The 18840-nt window shown below is 34.5% G+C and overlaps 5 protein-coding genes across 15 annotated transcripts in view; 3 read left to right on the forward strand and 2 right to left on the reverse strand.

Annotated features, from left to right (window-relative positions):
• LOC135139134 (ephrin type-B receptor 1-B) overlaps nucleotides 1-1623 on the forward strand; it is a 30024-nt gene extending 28401 nt beyond the window's left edge. For all 5 annotated transcript variants that reach the window (XM_064069241.1, XM_064069243.1, XM_064069244.1 and 2 more), the window contains one exon: nucleotides 193-1623. In XM_064069241.1, coding sequence (XP_063925311.1) covers nucleotides 193-460 — 268 coding nt within the window. In that variant the 3' untranslated portion in view covers nucleotides 461-1623. The remainder of the gene's footprint in view (nucleotides 1-192) is intronic.
• Nucleotides 1621-2714, reverse strand: LOC135139135 (ran-specific GTPase-activating protein-like). Its single transcript, XM_064069246.1, has 4 exons — nucleotides 2540-2714; nucleotides 2270-2464; nucleotides 1988-2222; nucleotides 1621-1937 (listed from the first exon to the last, which is right to left on the reverse strand). The coding sequence occupies exons 1-4, from the start codon at nucleotides 2552-2554 to the stop codon at nucleotides 1750-1752; spliced, it is 633 nt and encodes a 210-aa protein (XP_063925316.1). The 5' UTR covers nucleotides 2555-2714; the 3' UTR covers nucleotides 1621-1749.
• Nucleotides 2715-3966: 1252 nt separating this feature from the next.
• On the reverse strand, nucleotides 3967-4984 carry LOC135137891 (protein windbeutel). Its single transcript, XM_064067660.1, has one exon. It carries the CDS (start codon nucleotides 4824-4826, stop codon nucleotides 4089-4091), a length of 738 nt encoding a protein of 245 aa, XP_063923730.1. The 5' UTR covers nucleotides 4827-4984; the 3' UTR covers nucleotides 3967-4088.
• Nucleotides 4985-10017: 5033 nt separating this feature from the next.
• LOC135138189 (serine proteinase stubble-like) lies at nucleotides 10018-15767 on the forward strand. Of its 7 annotated transcripts, XM_064068102.1 has the most exons (11): nucleotides 10018-10184; nucleotides 11183-11393; nucleotides 11454-12154; nucleotides 14254-14286; nucleotides 14348-14392; nucleotides 14467-14483; nucleotides 14550-14687; nucleotides 14740-14907; nucleotides 15004-15210; nucleotides 15265-15426; nucleotides 15472-15767. In XM_064068102.1, the coding sequence occupies exons 2-11, from the start codon at nucleotides 11190-11192 to the stop codon at nucleotides 15687-15689; spliced, it is 1893 nt and encodes a 630-aa protein (XP_063924172.1). In that variant the 5' UTR covers nucleotides 10018-10184; nucleotides 11183-11189; the 3' UTR covers nucleotides 15690-15767. The 7 variants fall into 7 exon arrangements, with proteins under 7 accessions (XP_063924172.1, XP_063924166.1, XP_063924171.1 ...); XM_064068096.1 differs by having other exon boundaries at nucleotides 10019-10184; nucleotides 14467-14687; XM_064068101.1 differs by having other exon boundaries at nucleotides 10019-10184; nucleotides 14467-14687; nucleotides 15481-15767.
• A 535-nt stretch (nucleotides 15768-16302) lies between these two features.
• LOC135139026 (limulus clotting factor C-like) lies at nucleotides 16303-18597 on the forward strand. Its single transcript, XM_064069096.1, has 8 exons — nucleotides 16303-16536; nucleotides 16711-16911; nucleotides 16962-17236; nucleotides 17349-17563; nucleotides 17612-17779; nucleotides 17831-18037; nucleotides 18088-18249; nucleotides 18297-18597. Exons 1-8 carry the CDS (start codon nucleotides 16534-16536, stop codon nucleotides 18503-18505), a joined length of 1440 nt encoding a protein of 479 aa, XP_063925166.1. The 5' UTR covers nucleotides 16303-16533; the 3' UTR covers nucleotides 18506-18597.
• Nucleotides 18598-18840: the final 243 nt, after the last annotated feature.

Genomic DNA, 18840 nt, shown 5'->3' on the forward strand with positions numbered 1-18840 from the left:
ACCCGAAAACATTTTTAAAATTTTTAATTTAATATTATGACAAACCGACTATTGATGCCGTCATTTCTTATCCACACTCCACACCCTCAAAAACGACATCATACGTCAAGGCACCCTACTCTGCTCCAGACTGAACATTGTATTTTGTGTATGTATGTTGTTTCTCATGGTATGGCCAAATATATTTTTCAGTTCGACAAATCCCCTATCAGCTGATGCACCCGACTTAACGAACTTCACGTCAGTAGAAGAATGGTTGAATTCCATCAAAATGACCAGATACCTAGAAAATTTTCATGCCGGAGGGATTAACACCATGGATGCTGTTGTAAACTTAACAGTGAAAGAATTAACTGAGCTGGGCATCACGTTGGTTGGCCATCAAAAGAAAATTATGAACAGCGTGCAAAATATAAGGGCGCAAATTAGGGTTAATGGCTCAGAGGGGTTCTTAGTGTGAAATGACTAAAAGACGTTTTAAAGGTGTCTAAACGAACGTGTACAAGACTAAGTGAAAATTTTATATAATTTTTTTTACGATACGTATGTGTTAATATTGTGGCAGCTTGACGTTATTTATTGATAAATCAAAAAATACTGTTGTGATTTTTTTTTAGTAAATTTTACGTATTCTTTTTTATATTGTACAAACTTTTTTTATATTTATAGTACTATTTTTTTTATATATACTTAATTCGTGTTCTGTGGCAACGATTTTGGATAATTTGACAAGATAATCACAAAACAAGGGACAACACCAATAATTTTATTATACGTTATTACTGTAAATCAAAAACGACATGATATAGATACTCTATTTTCTACATATCAGTTTTGCGTTGAACTGACTTATTTAATTGTGTTCAATTACTTTTAAATGATATTGAATGTAAAAAATGTCCGTAGCTTAAAAACTGTATCAAAGACTGTTGTCTCATAATAATTCTAAACAATTATCTCGAACAAAAAAAGAGGAATATAGCAATAATAAATAAATGTTTTTTGCTAAAAGTTGTTCGTTTTAACAATAGGCAAATTACAAAATGTACTTAATTTTATACTGCTCAAATGTTTTATATAAAAGAATCGCCTAATTGTATTTACTGTTTATTTTTTTACTTAATGAACGAAGGAATGTTCCAGTGTCGGCGGAAGATCTCAACTTGGGGAACATTCTTTTGTTCAGACGTTAAGTTAATTGAATAAAAACGAAGAAATGTTTGACTGATAGTTTTGTCTCATCTAGCGCTATTGGAGTATATTTATTAATCTACTATGTAACTAACTACACATTCCATTTGTATTTTTATAGAAATATTCTTTCCTGATATTGTTTATATTTTGATTTTTTCATTACCGACAATAATGACATCTGTTCTTTGAGTTGAATGTGGTTAGAAAGTCTCATTTCATGTTATAGTGGTCCTTTACTTTCAGCTCTAAAACTAAGTAAAGCCTAAGTGTATGTATGTGACGCGAATGTTGATGAAATACTTTTTGTGGTATATAATTTTATTTCAAGTTATGGAAGTTTAATATTTCTATATTAATCTGTCATTGTAAATTGTAATATATTTGTAATATATCTATAAGTTTAACAATTCAATATAAAATGATAGCTTATTTGGTTCTGTTTTTCTTTTTTATTACTAAAATAATTCTGCGTCATGCTCATACAAAACTAACATCTGGAATATAAAAAATACAAACTGTGAAAAGTGGAAGAAAATTGAGATTCTCAGAGACGCTTCATGTTTCCTTGACTTCGTCACTTTCTTTATTAACAGCTAACTCTGACAACTTTTCTGTAATTTCTCTTGATTCTTCAACCTCTTTACATTCCTCACTGTCTTCATCACATTCCCCGTTATACAAACTACATTTTTCCAGAAGAATTTCTTTAGCTTCTTCAAACTTATTCTTAAATAAATTAGCATCTGGAACACTCCTCAGTTAATTAATACACCAACATTAATCAAACGCTTACTTTCAACACTAGCAAATTTTATTGCAAGACATTCACTTTTCGGTTCCTCATCAGCGAAATCGGCAGCCACGGTATAAACGAACGCTTTTTCGCTCCCTACGGCTGGTTTTAACACCATCCAAGGAGTTATAAAATGGTTCGCGCATACTTTGAACGTTTTGTCACGACGCATAACAATCCGTACGGAATTGTTTTCTTTATGCTGTAAGATTTTCATCTCGCCGGTGCCTCTTTCCTACAAATCGCCGTTAGTTACGTTTCGTATTTAAAAAACGAACAAACCTTCCACTCCGACGGTTCACTAGTCGAGTCAAAACGATACAACTTTGCTCGCATTTTTAATAGAACAGCTTCGTTTTCCTCGTTTGTGGAAACTTCTACTTCCGGTAGTGTGACAATCGGCTTAAACTGAGGATCGAAATCCGTGTCAGAGCTCTCACTCACGGTACGATCCCTAATTTCCGAAGTTTTTGTCTCCTGAAAAGAGAGGTTATGTTTTCATTAGAAGCAAAAACGAACTTCAATCTGCAGTGCATTGGTGTAAATACTTACAACGAATTCAGGCATTTTAAATGAAAAATATCGTTCTCGACTTTCTTTTTCGTGTAATTAATAAAACTTTTGCGACTAATCACTCAACCGGTGTTATATATGATAGATATATAAAACCACTATATAACAACAGCATACAGACGCGCACTGACCAATCATGAACGGGCTTTGGTCTACGATCAAGGCGCTAAATTTGAATAGAACACTACAATTTTACAAAATCGCAATTTTTTAATAAAACAGATACTAAACACGTTCGTTTATTTCGGCCTGTCTATTCACTGACAGCATACTCTTCGACAAGACTTCCCTCGCCTTTGAAGTACAGTCGAACAAATCCCACTTCTTTGAAAGATGATAAAATTAGATTTTGAGACTTTAACACACTATATTTTTATAATCTAAAAATTTTGAGATGGAAAAAATTCTGTTTTATAATTGAAATGTCGAACAACTGAAAAATGAAAAATCGAAAAATTGGAAAATCGAAACAATGAAATTGGAATATGTTGTTGAAATTACTAAAAATTGAAAAATTGCAGAACCGAAGGTTTCCAAAACCGATTCATTAAAAACTGGACAATTTAGAAATCGAAAAATTGTAAAAATATAAATCTGAAATATCAAAAAATTACAAAACTGAAAAATCGTGTAACTTCAAATTGAAAAATCAGACAATTGTAAAATAATAAAATTACAAAAAATGAAAAATTGCAAAATTATGCAACTGAAAAATCAAAAAGTAAGAAAATCGAAACAATGAAATTCGGATTATTGAAAAATCGAATTACCTTTAAAAACGAAAAACTGTAAAATAATTAAAGTGAAAAATTAGGTTTTGAAGAATTACCTATATAAGTTAAAATAAAGATATGTTTGTAATGTTATAGTAAACCTAAAGAAGCATGCTACGCACATATTTCAAATGAGTTTTTCGTTTACAGCCACGTCTATCAATTTGGATAGGTGCAGTGTAAAACTAATAATAACAGTATTGTATTCCCAAATTTTCTGAAAAATGAACTAAGCCGTTCCTGATTTTGCCCATTTTAGATAGGATTCATTTGGCAAAATTTTGAGATTAATTTCAAAGTTAAGTTGTAAAGTGTTGTACAATTTTGATTTTTTCATCGACGTGGACAGACGGCTGACAAACAGACGGAAACGAGAAAGCAGTGGACTCGATTACAATACTTCCTTAGCTTACACAAGGGAAGTAAAAATTGTAAACAAATATAGTTAATTAATTTCCATTAACATACATTAACTCTGTATAATCTAAAGTTGCCCTCTAATGGAAAGTGCAGTTCCTAACTTTTATAAGAGAAATTAATTGGCAACAGTTAGCACAAGTTGCAAAACCGGTTGTCAGTAACGACTTAAAATTTCATACAACTGAAATCAGTGCATTCCATATACAACACAAATACGCCAAAATCAAAAAAACTTTATTTGCAAAAACAAACATAATTTTATAAAAACACACTATACTGACTACGGTTAATTTTACGAGAAGACAATGTCGGAATGTTTAAGTATAAAAAATATTTCATAATTCATCCTTGGGCAAAGAAAAAGACCTCAAAATGTTGACTCTTCCGGCCAACTCCATTTTCTTTTTCTCGTTCACCTTCCCATCTTTCAAAATCTTATTCAGACGTGCCAACTCCTGGCTGACAAAGCCCGTCCCAACTTCCACGATCTTCTTCATGAACTTGATGTACTGTGATGCGGTGCCTCTCTCCTCCTCACTCACTTGATTTACGATTTGTTCTGCTTCCTCCAGTTTCTTCTGTTTGTTTCCCGAGTGCACAAACTCCTCCGCCAATCTATCGAATTTCTCCAGACATCCAGGAAGCCCCACGTAAACGTTAGAGTTGTCTTTGATCAAATTGCGCAAGTTATCCACTGTCCAGTCAGCGTCTTTTGGGAATTCGATGGGCGCCTTGCCTTTGACGAACAAACGGATAGCAGGAAAATCGTCCTTGCCCAAGCCGTATTCTTTTGCCAATTCCTCGTTGTCTTTGTCGCCGTAGTCCTTCACGCCCACTTCCGCCATGATCAGGTCATCGTTCTTGGCGACTTCTTCGGCCAGTTTTGTGAAAACCTCGTGCTTGTCCCCGTAGGGGTACGCCACGTCAAACTTCACCATCACGACTTCGAATCTTGAAATAATTTTCTCGAAATTTAATTCGTCGAGAGAAACGCAACCCTTGCATGCTTGGGTGGTGGGTGTTGCGCTAAACAGAACGAAAAGTGAGGCTAGAAAGAAACACCAGAAATGCATTTTTGTATTTGATAACTTAACTTCATTCACACGTTTATTCTGGAATACCGGAGATAACACAAACGATAAACATAAACACGAAACTACGACACGTACATCGTTTGTTTTTTTCTCACCTGGCCAACTTTCATTGGTTAGAAAATAAACGGGTTGATTGACATTTCAAAAGCAACACGCGACAACATACGAATTTACTAGTTTTAGGGAATTTTGATTACGCAATATTGGTACAAAAGATTATAAAAAAAACGGACTAAAAATTTTTGCGGTGCTTGCCCACCCCTCACTTTTTTTAAATTTGTTTAACGAGAAAACTTTCTAAGAAAATTCTATTTTCATTCGCATTCATCTACCTACATAAATTAAAAACCGATAGTGGGAAATCGGACATTAAATAATATTTTTTTTACAACATTGTCGACGTTTTGGGACGTCCAACTTTGTCCTTTACCAAGGCTATTGTACATTTTAAATTTTATCACTATTAAATATTAAACACCTGATCTAATATTGTAAAATATGGACAACTTTTCTTAACACTCTAGTTTGCGACGGTAAAAGCAAATTTTTGTATAAAATGTTTTAATTTTAAATCATTACTTTATGGCTCAATAATCCCCCCATTTTTATTTCAACATATAAGTAGGAATTATTCTTATAGTTTTATAATTTGTCAAAAGAAGGAAAATTTTGTCTGAATCATTTTAGTTGCAAAATGTTGATGAGTCTATACTAGTAATTTAAAATTACTCATTCCATTCATATTTGTTAGAACTACTTATACAAGGTGAATGAAACAATTAACAAATGAATCAATTTATTTTATTGATTAAATCAGAAACTGCTCTACCGAATGCTTTAAAATCTTGCAGACCTTCTAAAGTTATCGTAAGCTTGGTAAATTTGCAGTCCAAATATATCTGTTATTTCCTTTAAAAAATTGATGACATCATCTCAAAATTTTGCCGAATAAATCCTATTGAAAATGTGCAAAATACTCCGTTATTCACTCCATATTATCCTGCAAAATTTTGGAATACAATACTGTTGTTATTAGTTTTACACTAAACCTATCCAAATTGAAACACGTGTCCTTGTAAAAATTTTAATGACGTCATCACAACATTTTGTAAAGCTAAAACCCATTTGAAACATAATTCGAATTTCATTGCTTCGATTTTCTTATTTTTTAATTTTTAATAGAGTATTTCATAATTTTGTAATTTTTCTATTTTACAGTTGTCTGATTTTCCATTTTTCAATTCAAAAATTATGCGATATTTCAGTTTGATAATTTTGCATTTTTTTAACTTTTCAGTTTTATATTTTTACAATTTTTCGATTTTACAATTATCCAATTTTTCAATTTTGTAATTTTGCAATTTTTCAATTTTTTGATTTTTAATTGTTCAAAATTTCAAAATTTCATTTCCTAGTTTAATTATTTTACAATTTTTTGTTTTTAAAGGTACCTATACAATGTTTCGATTTTACACTTTTTGATTTTTCAATTTTACATTTTTAGAATTTTTGGATGTCTCCATTATACGGTTTTTACTAATCAATTTCCCAATTTCCAATTTTGTAATTTTCCGTTTTTTCAATTACATGATCAGTTTTTGATTTTTCAATTATTCGAATTTCGTTGTTTTTTATTTTCCAATTTTTTGATTTTTAATTTTTCAAAATCTCGATTTTCAATGTTTCAAGTTTCTAAATTTTCAATTTCATAATTTCTCAGTTTTTAATTTTTACTTCCCGAGCGTAAGCAAAGGAAGTATTGTAATCGAGTCCGTCGGCCGACTCTCTACTTTTACGTTTTCTCGATCTTTCATGACCCCTAGAAGACGAAGAAATAGGTCTCCCATTTCCGTCTGTCTGTCCGTCTGTCCGTCCGTCTGTCCGTCTGTCCGTCCGTCTGTCCGTCTGTCCGTCCGTCTGTCCGTCTGTCCGTCTGTCCGTCTGTTGTCCCGGATTTTTATTAGACAGATAATCTCCGAAAGTACTCGACCGATTGTTGTGAAATTTTGTACTTATATTAAGAATATCATGTAGATGGTAAAACGCTAACCAAAATTTGTCGAATCATCCCCACCACTAAAGCGATGACGTCACTTCAAAATTGTACATAGTAAATGGGTTTTCAATTGTATAAAATAACATAGTCCTACACATGTAGTTTACAACTCTGAATCGACTTTTCACCCGAAACATCCAGATTTTTGGAAAAAAAATCAAAATTATAAAACAACATTTTGAAATTTAATTTTTAATCTGCTAACCAGAATGCTTTGAAATGTTGCAGATGTTTTAAGGCTATAAAGAGCATCATAAATCTTTAGTCAAAAAATATTTGCTTATCCCCTCCAAAAACTTGATGACGTCAGCTCAAAAGTTTGTGGAATAAATCATATCTAAAATGTACAAAATATGATGAGTCTGTACTTGTGATCTATCACTCCATTCATATTTTTTGGATTTGCATATACAGGGTGACTCAAAAAAATTAATGAATGCGTAAATATATTTTATTGATTTAATCAGGAACTACAAAACCGAATGCTCTGAAATCTTGCAGATGTTTTAAGGTCATAAAGAGCATAATAAATGTTTAGTCAAAATATATTTGCTTATCCCCTCCAAAAACTTGATGACGTCAGCTCGAAAGTTTGCCGAATAAATCATATCTAAAATGTACAAAATATGATGAGCCTGTACTTGTCATTTATCACTCCATTCATATTTTTTGGATTTGCATATACAGAGTGACTCAAAAAAATTAATGAATGCGTAAATTTATTTTATTGATTTAATCAGGAACTACAAAACCGAATGCTTTGAAATCTTGCAGATGTTTTAAGGTTATAAAGAGCATAATAAATTTTTAGTCAAAATATATTTGGTTATCTTCTACAAAAAACTGATGACGTCAGCTCAAAAGTTTTCCGAATAAATCGTATCTAAAATGTACAAAATATGATGAGTCTGTACTTGTGATTTATCATTCCATTCATATTTTTGGATTTGCATATGCAGGGTGACTCAAAAAAATTAATGAAGGCGTGAATTTATTTTATCGATTTAATCAGGAATTACAAAACCGAATGCTTTGAAATCTTGGGAATATTTTAAAGTTATTATAAGCATGGTAAACTTTGGTTCAAAATGTATTTGTTCATCCCTCCTAAAAAAATTGATGACGTCACCCTTAAATTTTGTTGAATAAATCCTATGTAAAATGCAAAAAATATGATGAGTTTGTACTTGTGATTTATCATTCCATTCATATTTTTTAGATTTTCTTAAGAGGTGGTTCAAAAAAATTAATGAAGTCAATTTATTTTATTGATTAAATTAAAGGCAACACTTATTATTAGTATTACACCCCAACCAACCCAATTTGGTAGACACAAAATTTGTTAAAGGAAAAACTCGGTTGAAACATAAGGGTAGCACGCTTATTTACATCGACTTTAACATTACAGACCGGCATTTGTTTTATGCGCTCACTTGGTTCCGCGAATGTGAAATAGACATGTTTATAATCAACCAATTGTGAATTTCACCGTCAAGAATTAAAATAAAACCCAATGTTTTATATAATAAGCGGAAGTCGAAGCAATAAAACCGATGGTCGTTTTGTTTACAGTTTCTCTGTTTGACTCTCACGTATGCTGTTACGCCTGTCATCTTAAATTAAGAATGTTTATACATACACGATTTTCAGTTGCCTCTGATACGTAGGTATACGTGAGTAAATTGTTTCGTTATTTTATTGATTATTACAAATCAATATTCAAAACGACCCAATTCATTTTCCCGAAAATTTGAGAATATAATAATTTTATTCTTAGTATTACACTACATCTATCCCAACTGATATACGTGTCCTTGCAAAAATGTTGATGACGTCATCGCATTTTTTTTTTAAATTCCCACTACAAAAATGTAATGAGAAAAAAACACAATAGGCATGCAGTCGTCAAGTTTCCGACAGCGAGGGAAGTACTGTCTAAACTCTTTAGACCAATTTTTCTCTTTTACAATTATCTGATTTTTCATTTCATCATTTATTCAATTTTATATTTGCAATTTTTTAGTTTTACAGTTAAATAATGTATCGATTTAAAATCAGTCAATTTTTCAATTTTGTAATTTTGCAATAAATTTTTTGATTTTTCAGTTTTATTTTTTACACTTTTTCGATTTCTCGATTATCCGGTTTTTAATGAATCAATTTTCAATGTTTGCTTTATCAAGTATCACATTTTCCAATTTTTCGATTTTTCATTTTTAATTTGTTCGACATTTCAGAGTGTTAAGGCTGGCGTCTGGTTCGGTTTAGCCCCATACTAAATACATTGAAAACATCGTCGCGGTTTCCGGAGTTGCATTTTAAAAATATGAGATATATCGCTTTAAAAAAATATATTTCGAATTAACAAACTTCAGTCCAGGGGACCTCCATATTTATATTCATATCCAGTATGCAGTTTTTACAAAAAAAAATTATAAAGTTGAACAACTTTTACATCACATTTTAACCGGCACATTGATGCTTTTTTTGACGAAGTGCTGAAGTTTTTTGCATTCTGAGATAGGAGGTCCCCTGGGGAAAAGTGTCAGCTTTCTTTTGATACCACTTATAATATTAAAAAATCCACGACTGAGGTAAATAACTCGCGAAAAGTCAAAATCTATCGAAACGAGAAATCGGCATTAAACGAGCTGTGATGCGGTAGCAGAATGCAGGTTTACTTAGATTCTGACTTGGTTGGAGATTTCAGTATTTTAAAAATGCAATTCCGGAAACTACGACGATGTTTTCAATGTATTTAGTATTGGGCGAAACCGAACCAGACGCCACCCTTAAGGCTCATTTATAGACTACAATTTACTTTTTTACACTGTCACTAGTATTGTCTATTTTTGTTTCAATTTATAGAGATTATCATAAATAAGTTCTCAAAATCAAATTTTATAATTTTTCAAAGAAGTGGAATTTGTTCAACTGTACCTCAAAGGCGAGAAATCGAGATCGAAATAACCTTCGACCAATTTTTTTCTTAGCAGCTGAAAGTCACACCTCATGTCGTAAGAAGAAAACTCTTGAAAGTCATTTTAAAATTTGGCGCTAACCTCTAGGTCAAGTTTTTGAATCGGAAATTCCTACCATATAATAAATAAATGCTCATGTTTGTAAACAGGTTTGTAAGAATCAGTTTAATCTTGTGGGCTCAGTAGCGAACGATTTAGCATCGAGACTTGCAAAAAGTGTTGTACATCGTGAAGAACTCCACATCGAAGAGGAACGAACCCCAAAGATTTGAACCGTCAACACCACAGAAGACGCTCCAGGTAGGTAAAAAACTCTTTACCTTGTCAAAGGACGGGAAAACACCATTAGTCTGATGGACATTGTTCATTCCAACTCATTAAAATAATTATAATTGCTAATAAGCTTTGTGCCATGACTTTGTCGTTGAATTCGACTAAAGATAACTTGTACAACTAAAAATTCCACTTTTCGCGATTCCAAGAATGTTTTTCTGTTGAATATGACGGATTCCGAAAACTAGAGACAATTTTTTTGACAACATTTAGATAAGGTCAACGGAGTTATCCACTCTGACGTCGCAGACATTGTCGAGAGGTTCTCAAATTATTCCACCATCCTCGTTATAATTATGAAGTAATAAGCGACACAATAATTAGTTGGAACCGGAAACTGAATGAGTGGCAAGAAATGTTTGCGTGAGCACGGATTCCACTGATTTGTTTTTACGTACGTTATTTTTTACCGCTATTTTTTATTTTTATAAACTTGTTTTGATTTGAATTAAACAAACAGATGTTAATTAAATTCGAGCGATGGTACATCCTTAACTGTGAATTCTTGAAACGTGTGTTCATATGTTGTTTTGAAGGAAAAACGAAGTTTTGAGAAAAATTGTATTTTTGGACTTTGAAGGTCAGTGGTTGATTCTGAGCATACTTGGTGAAATGCATCCACAGAGTGAAACAAGTTCCAGATAATTTAGTGTTGTTCTTGGTTTTGGTGTCAGTGCGTACTAATCTCTTCTTTGTACTCGGCAAATGCCCACTGTTAATATGATGGATATTTTTTATTTATTAATAGAAAAACGTCGAATAAGTTAGTATGATCGAAAAGTATTCCAAATTCTTACTTATATCGTCTGCCTGTTGACGGAAATTTACATAATTTCCATAGCGTCGGAAGATAATTTTCTCTTCTAAATAAAATATAACAAATAGTGTGAGGGTCACAAGAGTACGAAAATTCTGCAAATCTGTAATTTATTTCAAGGACACTAACTTCCAGCTCTCTTTTCCAGCACCGCAATGCTAATACTGATCTCTCTTTTCGCCCTCACCGCCCAGCTAGCACAAAGCCAAAACCCATCACCATGTCCACAAATCTTCTCCTACGAACCTCGCGTCCAAGAAGAAGATCGTTGGTACGGAGTTATATCTCTTCAAACCCTTGAAGATCTAGACGGCGTCTGGTTAAAAGTGATCCTCGATCGACCAGCAGAACTACTAGGGGTACCGTCGCAGCAAGCTCTGAACACTACAGCTACAATATAAACTTGCCCATTTTTTCAGAACTGGTTCGGTGAAACCGTCTCCAGCGACAACCAAGAATTCACGATAAAAAATCCCAGATATAAACTGGAGGCCGGACCTCCTGTATCGGTGAGGTTCTTCGTCAAGTACAACCTCGCCGCTACCATCCCTAGTGTTAACACGATTAGACTAAATGGTAAAACTATCTGCACGTCGGGCAGAGAGGAAGTGGCAACCACTACTCCTCAGTTGCACATCAGTCAGATCAGACCCAATGGTGGTAGTAAGGTTACTCGACCCAGCAATACACCCGCGGGAAGACCCAGCGACGAAGGCGCGTTTTTGAACAACAGGGAGCCGGTAAGCTCCTCGAATTATGGAAGTTCGATGCAGGAGAGACCGAGTAGTTATGGGACTTCTTCGCACGAGAGACCCACCAATGTGGGGACTTCGACCCAGCAAAGGCCCACGAATGTGGGGACTTCGACCCAGCAAAGGCCCACGAATGTGGGAACTTCGACCCAACAAAGGCCCACGAATGGTGGGACTTCGACTCAACAAAGGCCCGCGAATGTGGGGACTTCAACGCAGCAAAGGCCCTCGAATGTGGGGACTTCGACACAGCAAAGGCCCGCGAATGTGGGGACTTCGACGCAGCAAAGACCTAGCAACAATAACTACGGGAACGGGAACCATAGAGGATCGTCGCAGGAAAGGCCGGATAGTTACAACAGTCAAGAGTAAGTGCTAACAAATTAAAGTAAGCTTATAGGGAAGGCTTGTAAGAATTTGTACGGTAATGTAAAGTTCCTAAATAATATTTAAATGTTAGGCAAATAGTGGAATTCATTTTGATTTGTTTATATACGAATTAACATTTTAAAAATGAACAACAGAAAATTGAGCGAAAAGTATTTGGAAGAAAGTAAAAATGAAAAAATAAAAAAGAATTTAAACAACAAAATGACAAACGATTAGATCCACGCTACGATTACTAGTAAAGTGCATTAAAAATTACTGAAAAGACTGGCGACACTGAAGTATCAGTCAATATATATTTTTTTTGTTTTTCTGTTGGCTGTGATTTTTTTTGGTGTTCAATAAATGGAAGGAGAGTATGAAACGGGCAAATTGGAAATTGAACATGCGTTCGTGAATTTGTGAGGTAACATTTAACTGTCGTTTTATCAAAATCGTCATTTTTTTTAAGATTCATTTCGAAAAATAAAATTTAGTGGTTGAATTAGTTGTTGAGCTGAGGGCAGATGCAGTGGCGACAATTAATAATGTGCCAGAATTCACATTTCGATGTTTCAGTTTTAGGATTTTTCAATTTTTGGATTATCCACTTTTTCGATATTTCAGTGTTGAAAGTTTTCAATTTTTCGATCCTTTAATTTCTCGATGTTCAAATTTTTCGATTTCTCAATTTCCTGATGTTTCAGTTTTATGATTTTCCAGTTTATCAATTCTTCAATTTTTCGATTTATCAATTTTTCAATTTTCGACGTTTCTAAATTTTAAATTTTTCGACTTTCCGATTTATCAATTTTTCAATGTTTCAGTTTTGGAATTTTTTAATTTTTCGATTCTTCAGTTTTTCCTCGATTTTTCAATTTCCCGATTTTCAATTTTTCGATTTCTCGAATTTCAATTTTTCGATTATTCAACTTTTCAATATTTCAGTGTTAAATTTTTCAATTTTTCGAATCTTTAATTCTCGTTGTTCAAATTTTTGATTTCTCGATTTTTTCGTTTTTTCGATTTTTCAATTTCTCGATTAATTGATTTTTTGGTTTTTCGGCTGTCCGATTTCCCAACTTCTCGATCTCCCGATTTTTCAGTTTTTAATTTTCCCATTTTTCTGGTTTCCGATTTCTCGATTTTTCAATTTTTCAATGTTTCAGTGTTAGGATTTTTTTTGGACTCTTCACTTTTTCGATCTTTCAGTGTTGAGATTTTTCAATTTTTGGATTCTTTAATTTCTCGATCTTCAAATTTTCAACTTCTCGTTTTTTTTATTTTTCAATTTCTCAATTTCCCGATGTTTCAGTTTTACGATTTTACGATTCATGGATTCTTCATTTTTTCCACTTTTTCGATTTTGGATTTCCTCGATTAATCGACTTTTTGGTTTTTCAATTTTTCCATGTTTTGATTTTTCAATATTTAAAATTTTATATTTTTCGGTTTCTCACTTTTCAGTTCTTCGATATTTCGATTTCTTAATTTTTCGAATTTTTAACTTTCCGATTTTGGGCTATTTTAATTTCTCAATTCTTGGATTTTTCGACTTTTCCGTTTTTCGACTTCTCGAGTTTTCGATTTCTCCATCTTTTGATATTTATTTTCTCGATGTTTCAGTTTTTTGTTTTTTCGTCATTTCACTTTTGGAATTCGTTTTTACAGTTTTTCGATTCTTCAGTTCTCCGATTTATCCATTTTCCAGATTATTAAAATTTTGAATTTTTCGATTTTTTAAATTCTTTCTATTGTTATAGAATAAACCGTGAAATTTTTCTTTTCAATTTGTGCACTTTATCGAATTTACAGGGAATTTTAACATTTTAAAAACCTGAACAATTGAATTAGTAGATTTTACCGAAAACGTCGAGATTTAAGCAAAAAGAGCTTTCAAAAGAAAAGATAATACCTACCTTTAATATTGGATCAAAGATTGCTGTCATATCATCAACGATATTTATCCCTAAAATCCAGAAGATGCCTGTTACGAACATACAAATAGATTTATATATTTATAGATATACATCTATCAAACGAAAAAATTACTTAAAATCCATAAGTTGTCCAACTTAATCATGTCTGTTTTTCATTCCAGGTCCAGTAGTCACGAGATCTACACCACAAGCAGGTAAAAACCCCAAAGCCTCCAACTACCTCACATTCATAATAAATATAAATAATAATTGTAGACGCCCAAGTAGTAGCCAATCCAATACCATCACCAATAATCAAAGGTACTCTATACCCATCATTTTTACAAACCCCCCAGCTCTTCATCTGTTTTCTTCTAACTCGCGTGAAATTCCAGGGAACCTTCAGATTCAGGTACGCATTCCAATGGCTTATCTTTCGAGAAAGAAGAACCTTCAGACGACTCTGACTTCTTCCCAGGTGATTTCGCCATCCATCGACCCACTCATTCTCGGCCTCCATCCAGACCTTCTTCAGTAAGCAAACGAAACGTTGCTTGTGGTACGGTCGGCATGAAAGCTAGTCCCCTTATATCGTACGGCCAGAACACGACACAAGGTACAGTGTGCTGCAAAATACTAGTGGAAAAACAATAGTAAATTTTTGGCAGGGCAATGGCCATGGCATGCGGCTCTATACCACACCCAAGGAGCTCAGTTGACGTATACTTGTGGGGCTACCTTAATATCGGAGAATCACATCCTGACGGCCGCACACTGCGTGGCAAAACCCCAAACCAATAGACCAATCGATACGAGAAGACTCACTGTCTATCTGGGTACGAATAAGACTCCTTTCACGATTTAAACGTGGAAGAGATGACACTATCACCAAACGTGGTGATAACAGAGATTCTAAAACTTTCTCTTTTTAGGCAAACACAGTCTGAAAAAATTCGGCACCGGCACACAAGACAGAGAAGTATCTGACATTTTCATACACCCTCAGTACAATTATAGTGTTTACTTTAATGATATTGCAGTTTTAAAGCTTAAAAACTCTGCTGACATTACAAACTATGTCCGACCTTGTTGTCTGTGGGAAGGTGCCGTGGATTTGGAGTACGTCCTCAACAAATTAGGTCCGTTGGTGCTTGCGCCCCAACGCTACTTGTACTAACGTTGCGTACTTCCAGGGACCGTGGTGGGCTGGGGTTTTGACGAAAAACGGCAAATCTCTGATACGCTCATGCAGGCACAAATGCCTGTCGTTTCTACCGTCAACTGCATCTACTCAAACCGGGAATTCTTCTCGCAGTTTACTTTCGAGAAAACGTACTGCGCCGGCTTCAGAAACGGTATTATCTTATAGTTATCAATTTATATCAAAGCAACAATAACAGACGATTCAGGGACAACTGTATGCAACGGTGACTCTGGTGGTGGCATGGTCTTTCCGAGGAGCGGAACGAACGGGCAGAACACCGTGTGGCAGATTAGAGGGATTGTTTCTGTCGGAGTTGCGTTGCAAGGGCAAGGGGTGTGCGACCCGAAGCACTACATCGTTTTTACTGACGTGGCAAAGCATGTAGACTGGATCAAACAAGTTATGAACGAATGAAAATTATGCTTACTTACGTAATGCTCATATTGTGATATATGTACTTTAATTAAATACATTTTTTAAGTCCAAGTGGAATTAGGCGTTTTATTTTGTTGGCTGTTGTTTGTTGTCGACCTAAAAATCGCAAATTCTGAAGCGTTCATTAAAGTACGTAAAGTTAAAAATAAAATAAGGGAGCTTGTCATTTTACACATTCTAAGTGAGATTTATCCGCTTACTAACATTGTGAAATAACGTCACCAATTTTTTGAAGGAGATAAATAAGTAAAATTGATTAATGTTTAGTGCAAACATTTTACAGAAGTTGAACGAAATTTGTTAAAATAAAATTATGATGGATTATCAAACTAGTGACAGAGCGGCATAACAACGACAAACATTTGCGATTTATTATTTAATTTTTTGAATTTAGTTTTGAAAAAAAAAACTTTGAATTCTTTTAACGACAGTGTTATTTTTAGCGGTTCCTACTTGTTGAATGAAAGAATAATAACCGACGTCTCTAAAGAAAACCGGTAAGGAAGACGAGGAATTCATAGTTCACACTACAAAACATAAAAAACTTGCGGTAATCCCACTTCCAAATAACCTCACGTCGAACTCATCGTTTTCGTAAACAAGTTTCATAAAACATTACAGTTCCTCCGTCACATAAATATTTTGTTAAAATGACAAATAAATGACCCTAATCACAAAGCGCTGATAACGACACTAATTAAGTTTCAGTGCGCCTCTGATCTTCATTTGAGTTGTGGTACTTGTACAATTTGGGTCCTGTAAGAAAGAACAGTGCGAGTGTGAATCCGTCGTAGCGCTAGAAATCGTTCTCCTTATCTTCATCATGGTACGTACGCAAAAAATAAACATTAAAAAACGTAACAATACCTCCGTCTCTTTACCGCAAGTCCTAACAAAACATGTTTACATTTCACCGAATTCCTAATTACGAAATGATTTCTTGTAAAATAACGTACTTTGGAAAAATCCATCACGCATTATTTCACGATTTCATTTTCAGGAAACGAAATATTTATTGTATTTTCTTCTTCTCGTCCCCGCAAACGCCCAGTTGATTTCTCCATGTCCCAAAATATTCAAGTATGAACCTCAAAGTGCGGAAAGCGACAGATGGTACGGTACTGTTACATTGATTAGCGACTCCGAGTTGTCGGGAGTATGGCTACGTTTGATTTTCGACAAACCGTCCACACAAGTTGGAGTAAGAGGGAAATTTTCAGTACTTTTAAGGTACTCAAGACTTCTTTATAGAATTGGTTTGGCGACGTGGCCACTACTGATAACATCCAATATGTGTTAAAGAAGCCCAACTATAAACTAGCCGCCAATACTCCGCTTCGTATTCGATTTTTTGTAGTGTACAATCCAAATGAGAGTCCCCCACAGCTCACAATGTTTAGGTTGAATGCTAAAACCCTCTGCCCTGTGAATGAAGCGACTACCGAGGCCTTTGTCATGACGGGGCAACCGCTTACTAGTAGCATACTTTCGACGACTAGTATTCCTTTATCTAACCCAGGATCTATGTAAGTTTGGAAGTTTTTTTTAAGAAGAAAATACCTGATATTAAAAGGAAACACCAATTGATATTTAAAAAGATCCGATTAAGTGTATTTAAAAAAAAAAGGTAAATTCTAGAGTGGAATCTTCCCATGGTAATTCTCAAGATGAGGATTCACCATCAAGCAACGGATCTGAGATATTTTCAGGCGACTTCCCTCTACAGTTTCCAAGTCAAATACGACCATCATCCAGACCTCCACCATCTGTGCAGATTACCAAAAACGTTGGTTGTGGGACGGTGGCTACCAGACCAACACCATTGATATCTTATGGTCAAAATACTAGTCAAGGTAATGTATTCTCACGAAATTTTACAATAGTACCCTTTTTTTTTTTAGGTCAATGGCCATGGCATGCGGCCATCTATCACACACAGGGTGCTCACTTTATATACACATGTGGAGCTACTTTAATATCCGAAAATCACGTGATAACCGCAGCTCATTGCGTGACTAAACCTCAAACAACTCGGCCGATTGATGTACAAAGACTTACCGTTTATTTAGGTGTGGAAAAGTGAAAACTTTACAAAACGTGTAGAAAATGTCTTTTTGTAGGTAAATATAGCCTGAAAAAATTCGGACTCGGAACGCAAGATAAAGAAATTTCTAATATTTTCGTACACCCTGAATACAACTATACGGTTTTTTTCAATGACATCGCTGTTGTGAAGCTTAAGGACCCTGCTGATATAACTAATTACGTACGACCTTGCTGTCTATGGGAAGGCAGTGTTGAGCTCGAAAGTGTTATTAACAAACTAGGTATTACTTTAAACAGCCAGTAACGTTGACATAATAGATCAGACTTCTAGGCACTGTAGTTGGTTGGGGCTTTGATGAAAAACGACAAATTTCGGACACCTTACTGCAAACACAAATGCCCATAGTTTCACCTGTCACTTGCATATATTCAAACCGCGACTTCTTCTCGCAATTCACATTTGAAAAAACTTACTGTGCCGGTTACAGAAACGGTAACTACCAAGAATCAATTGTTTCAAACACTAAAGTGAATTTATAGGTACTACTGTTTGTAATGGTGACTCTGGCGGCGGCATGGTCTTTCCTAAATCGACTACAAGTGGTCGGAACACCGTTTGGCAAATCAGAGGAATTATTTCCGTCAGTGTAGCACTACAAGGAGAAGGAGTGTGCGACCCCAGACACTACATCGTGTTTACGGACGTCGCAAAACACTTAGACTGGATCAAACAAGTCATGAGAAGATAAAATCAAATCCGTCCTCATTTACAATACTCAAATTAGTGATATTTATACTATATTTTTTTACAATCAATGAGAATAAACATGTCTACCTTTAAGTATTCGATTCATAAGTATTCTACGACCTGCAGGGGTTGACATTCGCTGTTTCCAGCCGTGACGCACAATTCTTTTGCGTTCAGAGGGTCTTGGAAAATGCCAGCGGATGATAGTTCGGACGGAAGTTTCATATACGCTGCCTATAAACGAGGAAGTGGTCAGGTTGCTACAACATTACAAATATAACAAAGTTTAATAAACAGATGGTCTGGTTACCCGACTGAGAGTAGTTTAGGCACAAA

Source organism: Zophobas morio, unplaced genomic scaffold (genome assembly GCF_036711695.1).
Source record: "Zophobas morio isolate AGI-343-1 ecotype UQ-CSIRO unplaced genomic scaffold, CSIRO_AGI_Zmor_V1 ptg000030l, whole genome shotgun sequence".
NCBI lineage: Eukaryota > Metazoa > Arthropoda > Insecta > Coleoptera > Tenebrionidae > Zophobas > Zophobas morio.